We start from the raw sequence: 16,980 nt of genomic DNA on the forward strand, positions 1-16,980 counted from the left end.
TTGAAATCAGCAAAAAAAAGATTTAGCATTCAAATTCATTGCATAGAGGACAAATGTGGACATTCGTTGCATTGAGGTATTGCGGCATTGTGTGACAAAATGCATTGGTTGGTCAAAAGAGGTGCCAATAATTCTAACACCACCTGCTTGATGTTGTACCATAAATCTCTTTAGACAGGCTTCAAATAATTGTACAGTGGATAGTTTCAGACGGACCAATCCAGCCAGTCAAATCCATCGTAGCATTCTGACCTTTTTACGTTTTGAGGACGGCAATTGGGATTACCAGGAAGGCCGCCATCTTGTGCGGGGTCAGGTCTGTATGAAGGTGTTTTGTAAGCTTGTTCAGCCTTGGTGGAGGTATGCACACCATTCTAGTTCGTTATGTTCCTTGGTAACTGCATTGATTTTTGTGTTCTCGTTTTTGCAAAAGGTCTCCCTGTCTGTATGTGAATTCATGCTCCAGAACATCAGCAACAGACTCAAATCTGTTAAAACAAAGTTGCGGATGCGGAGAGGAGTTATTCCACTGCAATATGTGGCCAACTTGACTCCGGGTCGAGATAAGCCCAGGACATGAGGACCATGCCTGGATGATATAGCGGCCCCTCGCCTTTGAAATGTTTCCCAGACTCATTGAGATAGTCCCCAATGTGAAACTCAAGCTAGCGGTTCTGAAGGATCCTGAGATTACCAGAGACAAAGAGCTGCATTGAGAGGTGGACGGCGAGAGGGGATGTAATGAACTTCATGTGAAAAGCTTCCCTCCGCAGATGAGAGGATTGCTGAGGAGAGGAGGCACACTGCTCCCTGCTCCGTTCACAGCCCACAGTGGGCTTTGATTGCCGGTGTGTGGATCAAGGCCACATTACAAACCCCTCCATGTGCACCTCGAGCCTCTACTGGGATTTGATCAATAATAACTTGACGCTGAAAATCTTTGGAGGGATGTTCTCAAATTTGCTCTGGCAAACACACATCAAGCCTTTATTTACCACCGGCAATAATACACAATCCCCTTTGAGCCTGGGTATTACACACCCCACTGAGCAAGGTAATGAAAAGTTCCCTGCAGGATATAAAAAAAATACTGATTGAATTGATAGAGAGCACTTAAATGCTGCTTTTATTTCATTTGATCTGGTTGGACAGACCTCATAAACTCTTGATAATAGCACTAGGGGTCACTTCAATATTGTCATCGTCACTAACAATACTGCTGTTTAAGGACTCCTTCCTTAATCAGGGTTGTTTTGTTACAGTTTTTACACATTTATAATGATTTTTGAATCATGCTTGGTGTAGAAGAGCAGCCTTGTTCAGTGCGAAGGGTCAAACCATTGACCTGAACTTGTCGAAATACCTCTCCACTCTCCAACTGCATGCTCAGTGTGTTATTGTTCTTATGCTCAATCAGTTGAAGGCTTACATAGTCTGTTAGGGTTAATTCAATTCTGTAAAATCTATAAAATGCGGAGCTGACATTCTAAAGATCTAATACAGGATGGAAATACAGAATGGCAATATTAGAGAAATATGAGATATTGCATAATTTGAAGGTAAAATCTGTACCTGCAAGATAAATAGTGACGTGAAAGATAAATAGTGAAGTACAAATCACTATGTATACATGTTCAAGTGTAGAAGAATACTCAAAACTGCCCGTAAAGTAAAGTAAAGTACTATTTAAAAGTACTTAGTCACTCTGTGGTTTATGTGGGGTTGATTGAGAACAAATGATCAGCGTGTGTCATAAAATCAAACTTGTTCAGATGTTTGACAGAAACATGGTGCAGCAGATGTGAATAGTGTAAAAGCAGCTGCAGTTCCCACACTCATTACATTGTAATTACATTTTCACGAGGAAGGTCAAGTGAAACTCATCGTGTCTGACCAGGGCCATAACTCAGAGGCCGCTCGGGCCCAGATCCTTCCATCCACGCGGTGCACGGGACCATAATAACAACTTCTTCAAATCACTGGGTTGTAACTTGGCAGGGACGAGGTCTCGCTCTTCCCCTCAGACCAACAGCTGCTTTACATCTCCCGATGAAAATTCACATATTTGCTCGGCGTGCTGGCATGGCGAGACCGCATTACAGCACACGCATAGGCATCCGCCGCTCAGCACACTGCAGCGCTGCACACCAACGTCTCCCCCACTGTTGGGAATCCAGTGGAAATTTGCTTCTTTGGACACATTTACACTTCCAAGTCTTCGTGAGCTACTCAGACTTTAGTGTGAATTAGTTTTTGACAGTGCCTCATATCTGAAAGCTATATGTTCACCAGAAAAACAACCAGATTGCAAACATCAGTGTTTAGTTTAGTGTTTGGTTCGACTCATTGATTGCAGCTACTTCGTTCCTACATGGATAAAGTAGAAGTCACATTTTATGACATGTGAGTCAAAATAGCAAATTCTGAGTTGTGTTGTCACAGTTACTGTGATAAAGAAGGTAAATACTGTGTGGCCTGCTTTATTGGTTTCATTATGCTAAAGCTTATGCATCTATTCCAATCAAGTGTTGTTGTACAATCTAATGGCAGTACATCAAAGTGTAACTTTGTTAAAGCCAGTGGTTGTGCCTCTGGCTTTTGTGTACGATCGCTATCCATTTCTTTCAATAAATAATGCCATTTCTGTGTCTTTCCACATCCCAGGTTCAGGTGCACTGATGACCTGTCGTAACCCCCAATTTAAAAGAGATTGTGAGAAGATGGAGGAAGGATTTGATCTCATAAAGGTGGATACACTGTACACCTGGGAACCAAACACTTCTACACTTGATTCTGAAAGTCTTTGATGCTTGATTGTTATGATCTTTCACACACACACACACACACACACACACTCGAGTACTTAGTTGTATTGTTGTACTTCTGATAGGCTCTTTACTTTTGTTAGGCTCTTTTTTTTATCTTAATGCCCTTTATTGCTTTGCACTATCCACTTCGCTGCTGTAACGTGAATTTTCCCGTTGTTGGACGAAAAAAGGTTTATCTTATCTTTCCTGATCTTTAGGCTCTACAGGGTTAATTCCCAAATCCTTAATGCTGCAGACACAAAGTTTTTCCTGACTGCCGGGTGGAAAAACCTAAAGTGACATTTATGTATGACTTCCCTAAATATTTGAAAGCACGTCTTTTACTTTTTAATGGATTATTTTTTCCAGCGGCGGTGCTTCATTAAGCATGTGACTGTTTCTTGCAGCACTGAATATAGAACACAGCATTAAATGATGTCTCCTCCAGTGGTACTGTGGAGGACAGAGTGTTCTCACTAATACGGGCACTGTAGTAGAAAATTGTTCTGGTGTGTGGATTTAACCACAGACTGTGACTGCAGCTATTCATTTCATAAGGAAAAAACAAGGCTTCTAATTGAAAAGCATGCTATATTGTGGAATGTCATCCTGGCTTTTGGACTCACTAAAGACAGTCAAACACTATGGATGGAAAAAAGAGCATAAAACTTCTTACAAGGCAGTTAATGCTTTCCATCTCTTAATGCTGTGGTTAGTTTCCATTGCTTATTAATGCAGAACGCTGGATCACAATTAAATCCTCTCATTGCAGCCCTGGAGGGATAAATGCGTAAAAGCCACACCTGCTCCACATTGACCATCCTGGAGCATGGAGGTAATTATCCACAGAGAGTAGGCATCAGAGGGGGGAAGGTCCTTCAGCAGAACCCAGACGCAGTTGGGAGAGAAAAGAATGTCCAGTCTAGACACCTTTTCTCCTCCAGAACCTGAAGTGAGCACTTATAGAAGAACATTGCTGCCAGCAAAATATGTTAACAAGGATGAAAAATACAATTTCTTAGAGATTTTGACTCAGTAATGAGACACTTCAATGAAATTACAAAAGTATACTATATGAAGTCAAAATGTTAAGACACTCGGTCCACATTACAAGTTAAAAGTCAAAGCTGTGACTTAGAGAGGCAAAATGATCAGACATGAAAAAGAAATTATAATTGATATACTTCCTTATAAGTTGTTTTCCCATTTACTCCCATTTACTTTCCACATCCCCATTTATTCATTTATTTTTACACACAATATCATTTTATTAGGCATAGACATTTCGATTTTCTGTACAAATTTTAACCATATGAGGTCCAGGTCAACTTAGTAAATCAAAACTCTGATGTTCTGAAGTCATCATCAGTCAAGACATGCGACTTATTAACTCAAACAGATAAGAGATTTAAGTCAAATTTCTCACTTTTGAGTCAGAAAATCACAAGGTCAAATTAGTACGTCAAAGTCACAAGGTACCAAATCACAGTCTTTATTTAGGTATCTCATACCTCATATCATGGGTTTATTTTACAACTCTTTTCAACTCAATCTGGATTTAGTCAAATGGTTAATATACTAAGTCAAAAAAATTTGAATATTGTGGAAAAGTTCATTTATTTCAGTAATTCAATTCAAAAAGTGAAACTCATATATTATAGATTCATTACACACAAAGTGAAATATTTCAAGCCTTTATTTGTTTTAATTTGGATTATTATGGTTTACAGCTCATGAAAACCCCAAATTCAGTATCTCAGAAAAATGTTAACATGGGGGAAATGTTAATGTAGACTCATTGTGTCACATTCTAATCAGCTCATTAACTCAAGTCACCTGCTGAGGTTCCCTGAGCCTTTGAAGTGTCTCTCAGTCTGGTTCAGTAGGCGACACAATCATGGGGAAGACGACCAGATTCTAATTTATTGAGCTGCCCCTGTAGAATATGTAAGTCAAGATTTTGATCCAGAAGTCAAACTTTTTAGCCAAAAAATGAAATTAGTCTAAATTTGACTTACTGAGTCAGCATTTGAAGTATAAGACATTCAAGGTGTTGATTTTGGGCTCTTACAGACTAACTTAAACAATCATCAGCAAATCAAAATGGAGTCTTGGGTTGTTAACCTATATAGCATGTCGTGGATGGATATTTAGCTAGCAAATTTAGAATCTTTAAATCTGACCGCTGCCACAACCTGCAGTTTCTGTCGGCGTTGTTGTTCCCTGCTTGACACAGCTGAACTTCCACCAGGCATTCGTTACACATTTTGACATAGAACACTAAAACTAACTCTCATAGCCATTTTGCACTGTGTGACAGGCAGTAAATTGATACATTTGCTGTTATCACACAGGAGGAATGAGTCAAGAATTTTTGATTGTCAATATCAAGTCAAAATGATAAGATAAGTCAATTTAAGTTAGAAAACCAAGATTATGGGGAAGACGGTTTTCATTAACACTTCTTATCTCAATGTTAGGTGATGCAAAGTGAATATTTTGAGCTCTTGCTTAGCACCTCATGGTGCTGCCCTGAGTGAAGTCTTGTAGGTATTAAGTCATCACTTTTGGAAATGTCACCTACTTTACACCTATATTTTCCTGGTGAGCTTCCATAAACCCTCTGTGCGTCCCGGCCCCCTTCACTTGCTTTTTAAGCAAAGACCCCTGACTTGTCGGTTTGCTCTGCGGTGGTCCTGTCTGAGTCACTGTGGTCTGCCTTTCACTTTGGACTCCAGCAGGGCGAGCAGGGGCCAAATCCTGGATGCTTGAGCAGTCAGCCGAGGTTTGAACAAACTGTTGAAATCTTCTGAGGAGGTTTCACACTTTTGGAGCGTTTTAATGATCGCTACTGCTGGGTTTGTTCCTTTTTTCACAAATGGAACATATGCACACAGTGACATCTGCAGGATTACCCCCATATTCTGTCAACTTTGATTCGTGCACACAGCAGGAGGTCATTAATTCAGAGGCAGTGTGTATCACTTATGTATCCCACAGACTTTCCCTTTCTTCTATTTCTTTTCTTGTTTTTCTGCTTTTCTTGATTTATATTTGCTACAACTTTGCATATCCTGTAAATCAGAATGACACCAAATATGACTCAAAAATAGTATTTAAGGCAGAAATCTTTTGATGATTAGATTTCTTATAGGGGGTCAAGTTAAATATATATGCAGTATTAGGCCCTTCAAGACTCAATATGCTCTTCCAAAAGGAAATATAAACAAAACTGTGCAAATACAAAACTATGAAAAGACAAATTATTATCACTTTTGCATTTGTACCTGAACTGTTACATTTTAAGAGGACAAGAAGTCAAATCAGTTTTGAAGTCAATAGTTTTGCAGGATTAACGTCTGAAATATCTAATTGTGAGTTGAATCAGTTGAAAAAAAGACATTGTTCATTTCAAACAAGTAGAAAACAACTTATCACTTTAACTTCTTTCACTTTTAAATTTCTTCATAATCACAGGACTTTAATGTGTGTGTTTACTTCATTCCTGTACTTTTGTAACTTTATGTAGGACAATATTAGAGCAGATCTGCATATTTTACATCAACAACTAAAACTTTTCAACATATATTACCCCAAACATATACATTTGAATCCAAACAAAACTCAGTTTAAACGTTTACTTTGTGATATTATCCATTTATCCGTCAGAAACTATGACACTTTCAGCTCCCTAAATGAGTTTCTGGTGTGGACACTTTGGCTGGTGAACGTCTCAAATTTCCCCTGTAAGTTGAAAAAGCGCCTTGAGTGAATAAGTGTGGTTGTGTAGCGGAGAGTCGCTCCCACTGCAGCCTGCCGCCTCCAACTGTCCAAATCTAACCAGCACTGGACGCGTAATGGTGCACGACTGGACGGCAGATGTTTCACCGCGGGGACACCGTGTCTCTCTGTAGACTCTAGATTCAACTTATCCCACTTTTCTCTGCAGTTTTTCATCAGTTTTGTTCACTTTTTTTTAGGACACTGTTACTCGAGAAGAAAAGGAGGAGAGAGAGAGAGAGAAAAAAAGAAACCGGGCTACCTCTCCAAAACTGTCCCGGTTTACCGGGGTAAGTTGTCGTCATCAGGACCCCAGATCCCCCCCCCCCACCCCCCTGCTCCCTGCATGGATGGGGCAGTGTTGGTCTTTGCAGTTCAGCACAGGCCAAAAGACTGGAAAGTACCCGTGAATATCGCTCACTTTTGGGGGGGAATAACGCAGAGAATGTCCGGCTGCTCGGCTGAGGCTCCACACTGAGGACTTTTCTCTCTCACACACACACTCTCTCAACTCTTCTGGGGTTGGAAAGGAAACCGCTCAAAGTTTACAACCAAACTTCAAACTCCGGTCCAGTGGCAGCTTTCATAGCCAAACTCTCGCTATGGATTGTATGTATCCATTCGTGTACCTCTCACTCAGTCTCGTGCTGTTGGATCATATTTACGCTGCAGAAACACATGGTGAGTTATTCCTGTATTTGTTGTCTTTTGTCGCTGTGCTCGGCTTTGCACGCTAATAACACACAGTTGGTGTATATCTTTAGAAAATGATATTGATAAGTCAACACAATGAGGAGACACTGCAGCACACTGCAATGGGGCTTGTGCTTTATGTCCAATCTGCACTGTTTTTACACAAGAACCCCAGTTTAATTTCGGGGATATTAGTTGCTGATCCAACTTTATATGCAATAGATCTGCAATAACAGTCATTGATTTGTTGTGTTTTCAGTTGTATATGCTGTATATGCTTGATCAGTTTTCCATAGTATCTTGTGGAAGGTCTGTGAATGTATTTCTCACTTGACACTATCTGTCCCATCAGAAAAACTCTCTGGAAAGTTAAGTGAATATGGTCTTATCGTGCCGTTCAGCACAGACTCCCACGGCCGGTACATTTCTCACGTGGTCTCGGCTGGAAGTGGAAGTAACGGTGCTGCTGATGCTGCTTCAGGCCTTGGCAGCGGCAACAGCAGCAGCAGCAGCAACAACAGCAGCAGCAGCAGCAGAAGAAGAAGGGTGGCCCGCAGTGCCCCCGACGTGCCCTCTGTCACCCCCGGCTCGGCTCAGCAGCACTTGTTTTTTAACGTCACCGTGTTCGGGAAAGAGCTGCATCTGCGACTGAGGGCCAACAGGAGGCTGGTGGCCCCGGGGGCTTTTGTGGAATGGCAGGAGGACTTTGAGGAGAAGACTAAAGAACGTATCCATGGGGACTGTGTGTTCACCGGAGACGTGACAGACATGCCGGAGGCCTCGGTGGCTATCAGCAACTGTGATGGACTGGTAAGTCACTGACCCCTATAGGGCTGTAGCTCATCCTAGGTGGTGGACAAACGTTTCCCTCTGAGAGTTCCTTTGGGCGGATAGCAATGCTTAGTTCAGATCCAACAGAGAAAGACTGAAGTGATGGTGGCAAAGTGGCAACTACAATTTGGAGTATCATTGACTGGCCTACATCCATTTATCTTTAGAGAGCCTCTGACAAAAGCCACGTTAAGTGAGTCTCACACTCAAACAAACACCTCTGTGCTTGGTGAGGAGTGTTATGTAGTGTGTGTCCTTCCCTCACTGGTTTAGAACAGCAGCATAGCTCAGCTTGGACTCAATCCATTACAATGGATTCCAATGGTGACCAGTTTCAAAAGATCCAAGATTCCCCAAACCAGACCTGCCAACATAAATGACTTCTCACCTGTCCGTTTGTGTATTCAGTGTTCTGTAGACGTGTGTGTTTTTGCCAAAGTATGGATAAATACGCTGCTTATACATTATTGGCATCATGCTCAGTCAATGGACAGAGGTGCTCGTTCTCCACCAGTGGGGAAATGAAACCCTGCAGCCTGCTCTCAGGCCCACAGGGGGTAGTGTTTGGACTCAAAATATAGATTTGGGGTGGAGAATAATGTTCTGTTCTAAATTTCCCCACACATTGATTTCAGTCTCACTGTATTGATCTGCTGGGTGACACACACACACAGGTCTCTCTGCCTCTATGTCAACGCTTAATCCAAGTCATGTTTTCTTTGCCTTTTTGTCTGACCTGTTTTCAGACATCACAACCCCGAATAGCCTCACTAAGCACCCCCCCTGCCCCCCTCCCCCCGCAAGGACCTAATGCACACACACAGTTTGAGAACCTCCGCCTTACAGCACTGCCGAACAATGCAAGTGTTGATGTGTGGAGAGCTTTCTGTTGTTTCTTTGTTTTCTGCCCTAACACACACACACACACACACGCACGCACGCACGCACGCGCACACACACGCACACACACACAAAGCAGAGGTCTGAAATTCTCGGCTTAAGCTTTGTACCAAATGAGGTACGGAGGTGAGATTTGATCTTCACAACTCATTCCATACATGTTGTTTGTGTCTGACCTGATCAGAAAGCCGACCCAGACACTCCCCACAGTGCCGTACCTGCAGACTCGCAGTGTCAAATCAACCTTTTAAAAAAGTTGCCTCTCATTTGCTGGACCAAAACAAAACAGCCATTAGAGACTCGGCTCTGATCACTCTGTTCAGAATCACCGTGTTAGAGAGGGAACGGTGAATCCAGGACTCATCTGCTGTGTTTATGGCCAAGCGCTGCTCTCACCCCCTGTATGTAACGAGGCATCAGTTTCCTCATTACTTTGTGTTCAACATAAGAGAGTGAGAACATTGGAAAGCAATCAACTAACCTGTGAATGAGTCATTGAATCAATATGTAAAGTTCTGTTAAGTGCAGAAATAAGCTCAGAAAAGTTTCATCTCCGGTGCCTGTACTGTGTCCTTGGTGTTCGCATTGATCTAGGATGACTCATCTCCTCTGACTGTTATTTGCTCTTCATTGACAACCAATTCAATTCACATTCATTCTTTTTACAGTGTCAAAGTGGAAGTTTTGCCTTTGACTTGCAATTGAATACTTTATAAATGCAGCAAAAGAGTCAACGCGTTCAAGGATACTTAGATGCGTTACTGAACCGCCTGGTCAAGTTCCTGCCTCATCCGCTGATTCAGTTGTGCCTTTCATATCCTTACAGTTGAGATATTTCTTTGTAACCGTGCAGTCAAGTTCCTTAGAAACATGCTCCATATGTTTCCTTGCCTGGACGCCAACGTAAACACAGGCCTGTCTGTGCTTGCAGGGCTTTTTGGGGGAGCATTTGAAGGTGCACAGACAGCCCCGAGGCAAATTATTTAGTCTGAGGTGTCTGCTTGATGTAAGGACATGGAGGAGATGCTGTCTGATGAAAGGGACTGAAGACTGAAAGGAGATAGAACATGAATCGTTTGGCGAGGAACGTCTCATGCGGGCCAAAGCTTTGAGTTGTGCTCGGCGGCTCTCACCGGCACGTGCATAGTACCACTAGCACTTTATCTTCAAAAAGTGTTTGATGGGTTCCCCTCCATGAGAAATGTTAGGAGATGACTGATTGGAACCGTTTTGTGAGATGTAGATGTAGATGACATGTGATGATTGAGCTGTAGAGCACTTTTTGTTCCCATTTAGTCATTTCTGGAGATCAATGATCTCTTGGCGTTCAGGTTTGTTAAGTCTCTTGTCTGTCTTTGGCTCAAGCCTTTCACATGATAGAGACATTGCAAATGACAAAAAAAGACAAATGACATCGCAAATTCCCCAAAAGCAAAGATTGCTCGTCCTCAGATTTCTATTTTTGTCTGACAATCGCGTCAGTCGCATTACTTTTTAATCAAGAAACAAACAAATGTTGCAGATCTTAATGTCTGAGAAGTTAATGTATTCTGCTGTACTTTGTATGGATTGATTGTGTTTGAGTGTATCTGCCCATATGGAAACCAAACACTCAAACCTTGGGAGAACTCTTCTAAAGCTAAATGAAGTCAGTGCGACTTAGATTGGATTTGACTGTGAGGTGATTGGTCGGTTGAACTTCTCATAATTTGTTATTGGAGCTCGGAAAAGTTGCAATACATGTAAATATAAATCAGTCGGGGACTCAGAATGTCTGTAGCCCATACGTTGATTTTATTGTCTTTATTTTTTTTTTAGTCCTGTTCAATATGTCTGAGCGTCTTTACTTATCTCTTTCTGTCAGTTTGCACCCAGCACAGCTCTGGCAGTTAGACCAGAGTGACACATGACATTACTGCCAGTAAGAGAGAGAGATTACCTCCATTTGGTCTGCTGCCACGTGCCGAGAGGGGCGCGATTGATCATCCCAGGCGTCTGAAACATGACAGATAAGACATGATGCAGGCAAATCAAACTGACAGAAAAGTGAGAGCGAAGTGACATTCGGTCTACAACTTTTGCTTTTGTTATTGTTTCTCCATGTTTGATTGACCCACGTGTCGGGACTGTGATTTTCTTGCACGGCGAGCGGAAAGATCTAACGCAACTTCTGCTTTTATGGCGACAGCAGCTGTGTGCCGTAGAAATGTTCACAGACTATTGTTGCGGAGCGATGAGTGATGGCTATGATTATACCGGCGCTGCTCATGTGTGGGGAATTAGCAGAGATGAAGACCTATTGAATTACATGGATAACGTCACTCGTAAAGGAGGGGGGGGGGCGGGAGGGGGGTAGCTATTTCTGTGTCCATCAGTTAAAAAGAGAGAGAGCCACCTAGCAACAGCAGCAGAGCGCGGGGGGGATCCAGCTCACTGGGCCCGAGCCGGCCGTGCTTGCCAGAGAACAGTTTTCCATCCGTGTGATGGTGGAAAATACTTGCATAAATTGTTCTATTCATAAATGTTTTCAGAAATACTGTACAGGTTTGGTGCCCGTCCAGTATTCCAGTGTCCTCCGGTGTTCCAGGACTCTCATGTGGAGAGGTTGGTTAATGAGGCGAGGCGCTGAGGTCCAGTCGACTTAATGAAGTGCTCCATCAGTGGAAGCGCAAGATCTCAGCCAGTAATGTGATTTATCCTCCTTAATCCCCTGCCTTTTTTCTTTTTTTTTTCACTGCAACTATGTGTGTGCTTATGCAAACACACACACACATTGTGCAGAGCTATACACACTTTTTACAGTTTTAGAAGGACAAACACACAGGCATACACACTCACTTTAAAGACGGATGAAGTAATGTCTTTAATTGAACATTGATGAGTAATTTTTTGTAAATATTTTATCATCACATCCAATTGTATACAGATATACAATCTCTCACAGAATGATTGCTTATCTTTCATCTATATCTTTGACAACCTTTGGCTCTACCATATCAAACATCCAATACACTCTCAGTGAGTCCAATTAGGAGGGAAAGAAGTAAAAGAAGATGACTATTTTGTTGTTTATCCAGTAAAAAATCCAAATATGAGCATTCGGCACTCTCTGCATGAGCAGCTGTTTGAAGCTAAATTCCTGCTGAGACAGCATACTGGGGAAACAAAGGCGACATCATCTTCCATCAGCATCTCAAACAGAGCTGTTGTTGGTTCCCTCCAGCGCAGCCTGTTCCCCTGCTCGTGTTTGCTCAGCTGGAGATAACGGAGAGCATTTCTCTAGGCGTGTGTTGTGACGTGCTGTCTACTCTGACAGGTTTCCGCAATCCCATTTTGATGACATGTTTGAAAACTAAAGGCCCTGTGTAAAATCATGTTAAGATATCGCTTTTGGCATTTCTCACAGAAAACATAAACCACATTCATTGATGGCGGAAATGAAAGATTAGTAGCGGCTTTTGTCCCTCAGAAGAAGACAATGAACGGTTGCTACATGCGGTAAGCGGAGTGATGTGTTCTAATGGAATACAATTAGCAGTACAGTTCTAATTCTTTGCATGTCTCAAACAATTTTCTATTAAACAGATTGTCCTCTATGTAAAGCTAATTAACCTCTCAAAGTGGCCCAGTTGTCTGACTTCAATCAGCTGCTCTATTTAATGCCTTGATTATTATAATTGTCTCTGCTTTGGACGAGCTGTGGCTATTATGAGGCCATTTCTCCGGGCCGTAATCTCCCAGTTTGAAGCCCAGCTATGCATGCCCTTTGCAATGCAGCACCGTGAGAGACGCAAAAGCTGATAGAAAAGGATTCGGCAGTAATCCTCCGGCTCCCACGACCTGTTCCACATTATGCTTTCACCCTCTGACTGTGCTGAGTCAAGCACCACTCAGCTGTGATTTACCTCCTGGCTTTTTGATCTTCCTCGTCTTATCCTCAACCTTCTCATCCAAACCAATATTCCTGATATCATCGCCCCCCCGAATGCAACTGCTGTGCAATTTCCTGTTTGACGTCATAGGTCGCCATTCGTTCATTAGGGAGCCGAGTGAAGTCCGTAAACCGCGCGACCTCGGAAAAATGATAGTGCCTTGATCTCTTGAACAGATTGCCCCCCTCGCTCTCTCTCTCTTGTTTGTGGATCAACAAAGAACGTGCCTGGGACTGAAATTATATGCTCTCAAACAATCTGCCACAAATTGCAGGTTAAGCTCTTGGAATGACGGTCAAGACGCCGATGTCTTGCATGTTGCAGCTCAGGCATCCGTAGCCTGCAGCCTTTTGTTTCATTTTTAGATGTTGTTAGTCCTTCATGCATCTTCTGAAAGCCTCCATCAGATTACCTTAAGCCTCAGACACTGACTGTGCATGCAGAGGTGGAAATACGTATATTGATGGGGTTATTTTGAGATACAAAACATTACCATAGAGCTCCATTACACAGAGTACCTGGCAGTTGTATAGAATATAGCATTCATTCATCCCCTTCTTTCTTTTAGTCGCATCTTGTTCACTTCTGTCCCGTTTTCCTTCTTGTAATACATCTGAAAGCATGACAATCCCCAAAACTGAAGATAAATTGCTCCTGCATAACTTTTATTTACATTTACTACAACAATGCACGCCCCATGTTTGTTGTCATTTCTTTACATTTTTGCAATACTTTATTGTACAAAAACCTTATAGATCCACCTCTTTGCTCCATTGCTAGAGCACTGCTGTACACAATGGCTGTAAATATGCAGTTTTAAGTACTGCTAAGCGCTTCAAGTACCTCCTGCTGCAACCTGGTGGACCTCATGTTCTTCAATTTCACTGCTTGATTGGCCAAGTTGGCAAAGCATATGGGGCTGGAGTGACATTAGCGTGCATGAGTGCACCCTTGAGTCAAACAGGTGCATGGGAACATCCTTTTGTTCACCAAAATCATAATCTGGACTCATCACGTTCAAAGCAAGTCCATCATTTGATCCCTCACTGCCCTCATACATCATGTACCTAACCATCTGTGTGTTACATGATGATGTCAGCATGTTATAGGATCTATGAGTTTGTCTTACTGGCTTTCAAACTCAACTTTTGCAACTATGACACTATTAAACATATTGGCATAAACATAAACCAAACATCTAAGTACAGCAAGCAGAACTCTTATATTGAATGTTATTTGAGCAAGAGCGAGACTTTCTTTCATTTCCCATCATTGATCTTCACTTAAAAGAAAAGAATTTGGCCTAAGATCACTGTGTAATCTTTAACACATAACAGTGTTCTTCTTGTATTTCAAGTGATTTATCTGCTTTTCAGTGTATTTGTTCCTTGCTTGGGCGTATATTTTGCACACCGCCCGTTTCCAGAGCAGAAAAATTACATAAATATCCGCCTTCAAAGTGGCTCTGACTGATGTGTGGAATTTAGTGTATTGGTGAGTTTCTGGGTTGGATATATTTACCTTTGTGTACGGTGTCAGTAAAGTTGCTAGAAGCTTCGGCGTGTTTGCTGCTGAGAGTTTTCAGTCCAGAGGCAGAAGATATTTTAAGCCGCTTAACCACACATTGGCTCGATTTTTATTCTTCGCTGCAGTTTCACATCACACACGGCAACCTGACGATCTGCACATCACTTTGTCTCCCTGCAACCTTACAACATGAATCTGAAACCATCAAAGATTGCTTGTCTTCAGATTTCTCTATTTTGTCTGACAATCACGTCGCTTTTTAATCAAGAAACAAACAAAAGTTGCAGATCTTAATGTCTGAGTAGTTAATGTATTCTGCTGTACTTTGTATGGATTGATTGTGTTTGAGTTTATCTGCCCATATGGAAACCAAACACTTAAACCTTGGAAGAACTCTTCTAAAGCAAAATGTACTCAGTGCGACTTAGATAGGATTTGACTGTGAGGTGATTGGTGAGTAGTCTCTGTGTGTCTTTCTATTGTATTTGGTGTAGTGGGGTTGATAGTAGTGATATTTACTATGTACTGTATGTCCTATTGCCGAAATGACATGATGGCACCTTCAGATCCAATGTTTGTAGTCTGAGATCCCAAAATGTATGGTTTGATTTAGATTTTTGAATAATTGGTTAAGTTTAAATCTAGTATTGACACTTCCAATCAAATCCATTTGTATAGTGCATCTTGTTTGCAGAAGGTTACATCTACTATGGACCATGTAAAACCACTTTGTATGGTTTTATTCTGATTCAAATCTTTCTTATTTGACGTACTGAGAGATTTTAAGAACTTGGAACCGGCTTCCAAATGATCCAAACCCAGGCCGGATTTCAGCTCTGGTATCAGTGGCCCATGTGGGGAGTTCTGGCCACAGGTGAGGCCCAGACCATAGCTTATGTTTACATTGGGTTCCTGTTGGCCCTTCCAGATGCTGCACTCTCAGCAGACAGACTGAGCTTCACTCTTCTCCCGCTGGTGAAAGCCGAGACCACATAGGAAGTATTCCAGCATGTCTTCCTTGGCATTTCCTGGTCGGGGTTTGGACAGATTGTGCCGTCACTCTTTCACATGTCGACCCTGAAGCTCACACCATCTGCGTTGTCTCTATGAAGAGAGAACACTTTCTCTTTGCTGCAAAGTCTTTTGATTTCTTTCTGCAGCTGTAAATACACACAGTCCTGTTACATTTCTGTTGCATTGCCTTCTATAGGACATAACAATGGTTGGATTTTTCAAAGCAGACAATGGGAGTGTGAAAAATATCACAATTGCTGTATTTTTTGTGTGAATGTACAGTTTGAATGCACATCCATTCAAACTGTACAGTTCCTCTCTCTATTGTACTGCAACTGTTTATCCAAGGCCAACTATAATGTTTAAAGGAATGTGTATTATATAACATTTCCAAAGCCATATAACACCTAGACACCTTTAGAAATGCATCTAGTAAGACAGTGAGTTGTTTTTTAAGGGGGTCTGTAACATCGGTGGTTTACATCAACATGAAAATTGATCATGTTGCACCTGGCCAACAATCCTGTTTCTTATGTACTACAGCAAATTACAATGTCAAAAGAATTATAATACACCATTTACATTTACAAGTTATACACTGAGAAGTTCCACTCAGCAGTTTTTTTGTATTTATTTCTGACAAAGAGCCATTAAATGCATCATGTGGTAATTACCGCCTCCAAATTGGACCCTTATGAGGAGCACATGAAGCTAGCACGAGTTCCATATGCAACTGTAACATTGCTGATAGGGCGACTAGGGAGCTTAATAACCTAAGAAGAGCTTGAAACAATTCACTCCAGCCAGCCGTATTCGTCTTGCACAGAAATTGGAAATGTCGTGACGTAATCACTCCAGTCTATAACCTGAAGGAACCATAGCTGGACGGGGATGATAGCAGCTTCAAGCCATCCAAATATTTACCTTCAGTCACACAGGGGTATACAGCAGAGAGGCCTAAGACAGAGCATGTTTACCTCTGCAGATAAATGTTTGCTCTCTCACATGTGTTCTTTCCATTTGCCAGTCAAGAAGCTGCACTATCAGTCCGGCCGCCAAAGGAAGATGCAGGGAATAGCAGATATGGAGCAGATGTGATTGTGTGTGCTGACAGGCTTTGGAGTCTCTCTGTTCAAAACATTTAGCAGCGAACTGAGACTTCGCTTTCTAGAAAAATGCTTGATATTGTGGGCGAGGTTTTTGTTTATAAGTGGATTGTAGATTTGTGCTTTAAGAACCTCAGAGCCTGAATAGGAGTGCAGTTTAAACAGGCATTTCACCAATTTTAGCAACATTAAATTCAATTTATTGGTCTTCAGGAGCATGTGATTGTGGAATGTGTGAGTACTCAGCATGTGGAAATGACTTTTGTGGTTGTATGAGAAAGGAAAAGAAAGTCAAGGAAACTTACCTCCATGATGTCACCAGGGTTACCACAATGCTGGTTTGGTTTTCAACACAGAGTCACAGAGTTAAAGCACTGAAGGAAATCAACA

At 41.9% G+C, this 16,980-nt stretch overlaps 1 protein-coding gene across 1 annotated transcript in view; it reads left to right on the forward strand.

The window, feature by feature from the left end:
* The first annotated feature begins 6,890 nt into the window (after positions 1-6,890).
* adamts14 (ADAM metallopeptidase with thrombospondin type 1 motif, 14) overlaps positions 6,891-16,980 on the forward strand; it is a 31,791-nt gene continuing 21,701 nt past the window's right edge. The window contains exons 1-2 of the mRNA XM_076143656.1: positions 6,891-7,268; positions 7,633-8,090. Of these exons, the coding sequence (XP_075999771.1) occupies positions 7,190-7,268; positions 7,633-8,090 (537 nt within the window). The 5' untranslated portion in view covers positions 6,891-7,189. The remainder of the gene's footprint in view (positions 7,269-7,632; positions 8,091-16,980) is intronic.

This window comes from Genypterus blacodes, unplaced genomic scaffold, assembly GCF_046128005.1.
Source record: "Genypterus blacodes isolate CSIRO-AG114 ecotype Tasmania unplaced genomic scaffold, CSIRO-AGI_Gbla_v1 ptg000026l_1, whole genome shotgun sequence".
In the NCBI taxonomy this organism is placed as follows: Eukaryota; Metazoa; Chordata; class Actinopteri; order Ophidiiformes; family Ophidiidae; genus Genypterus; species Genypterus blacodes.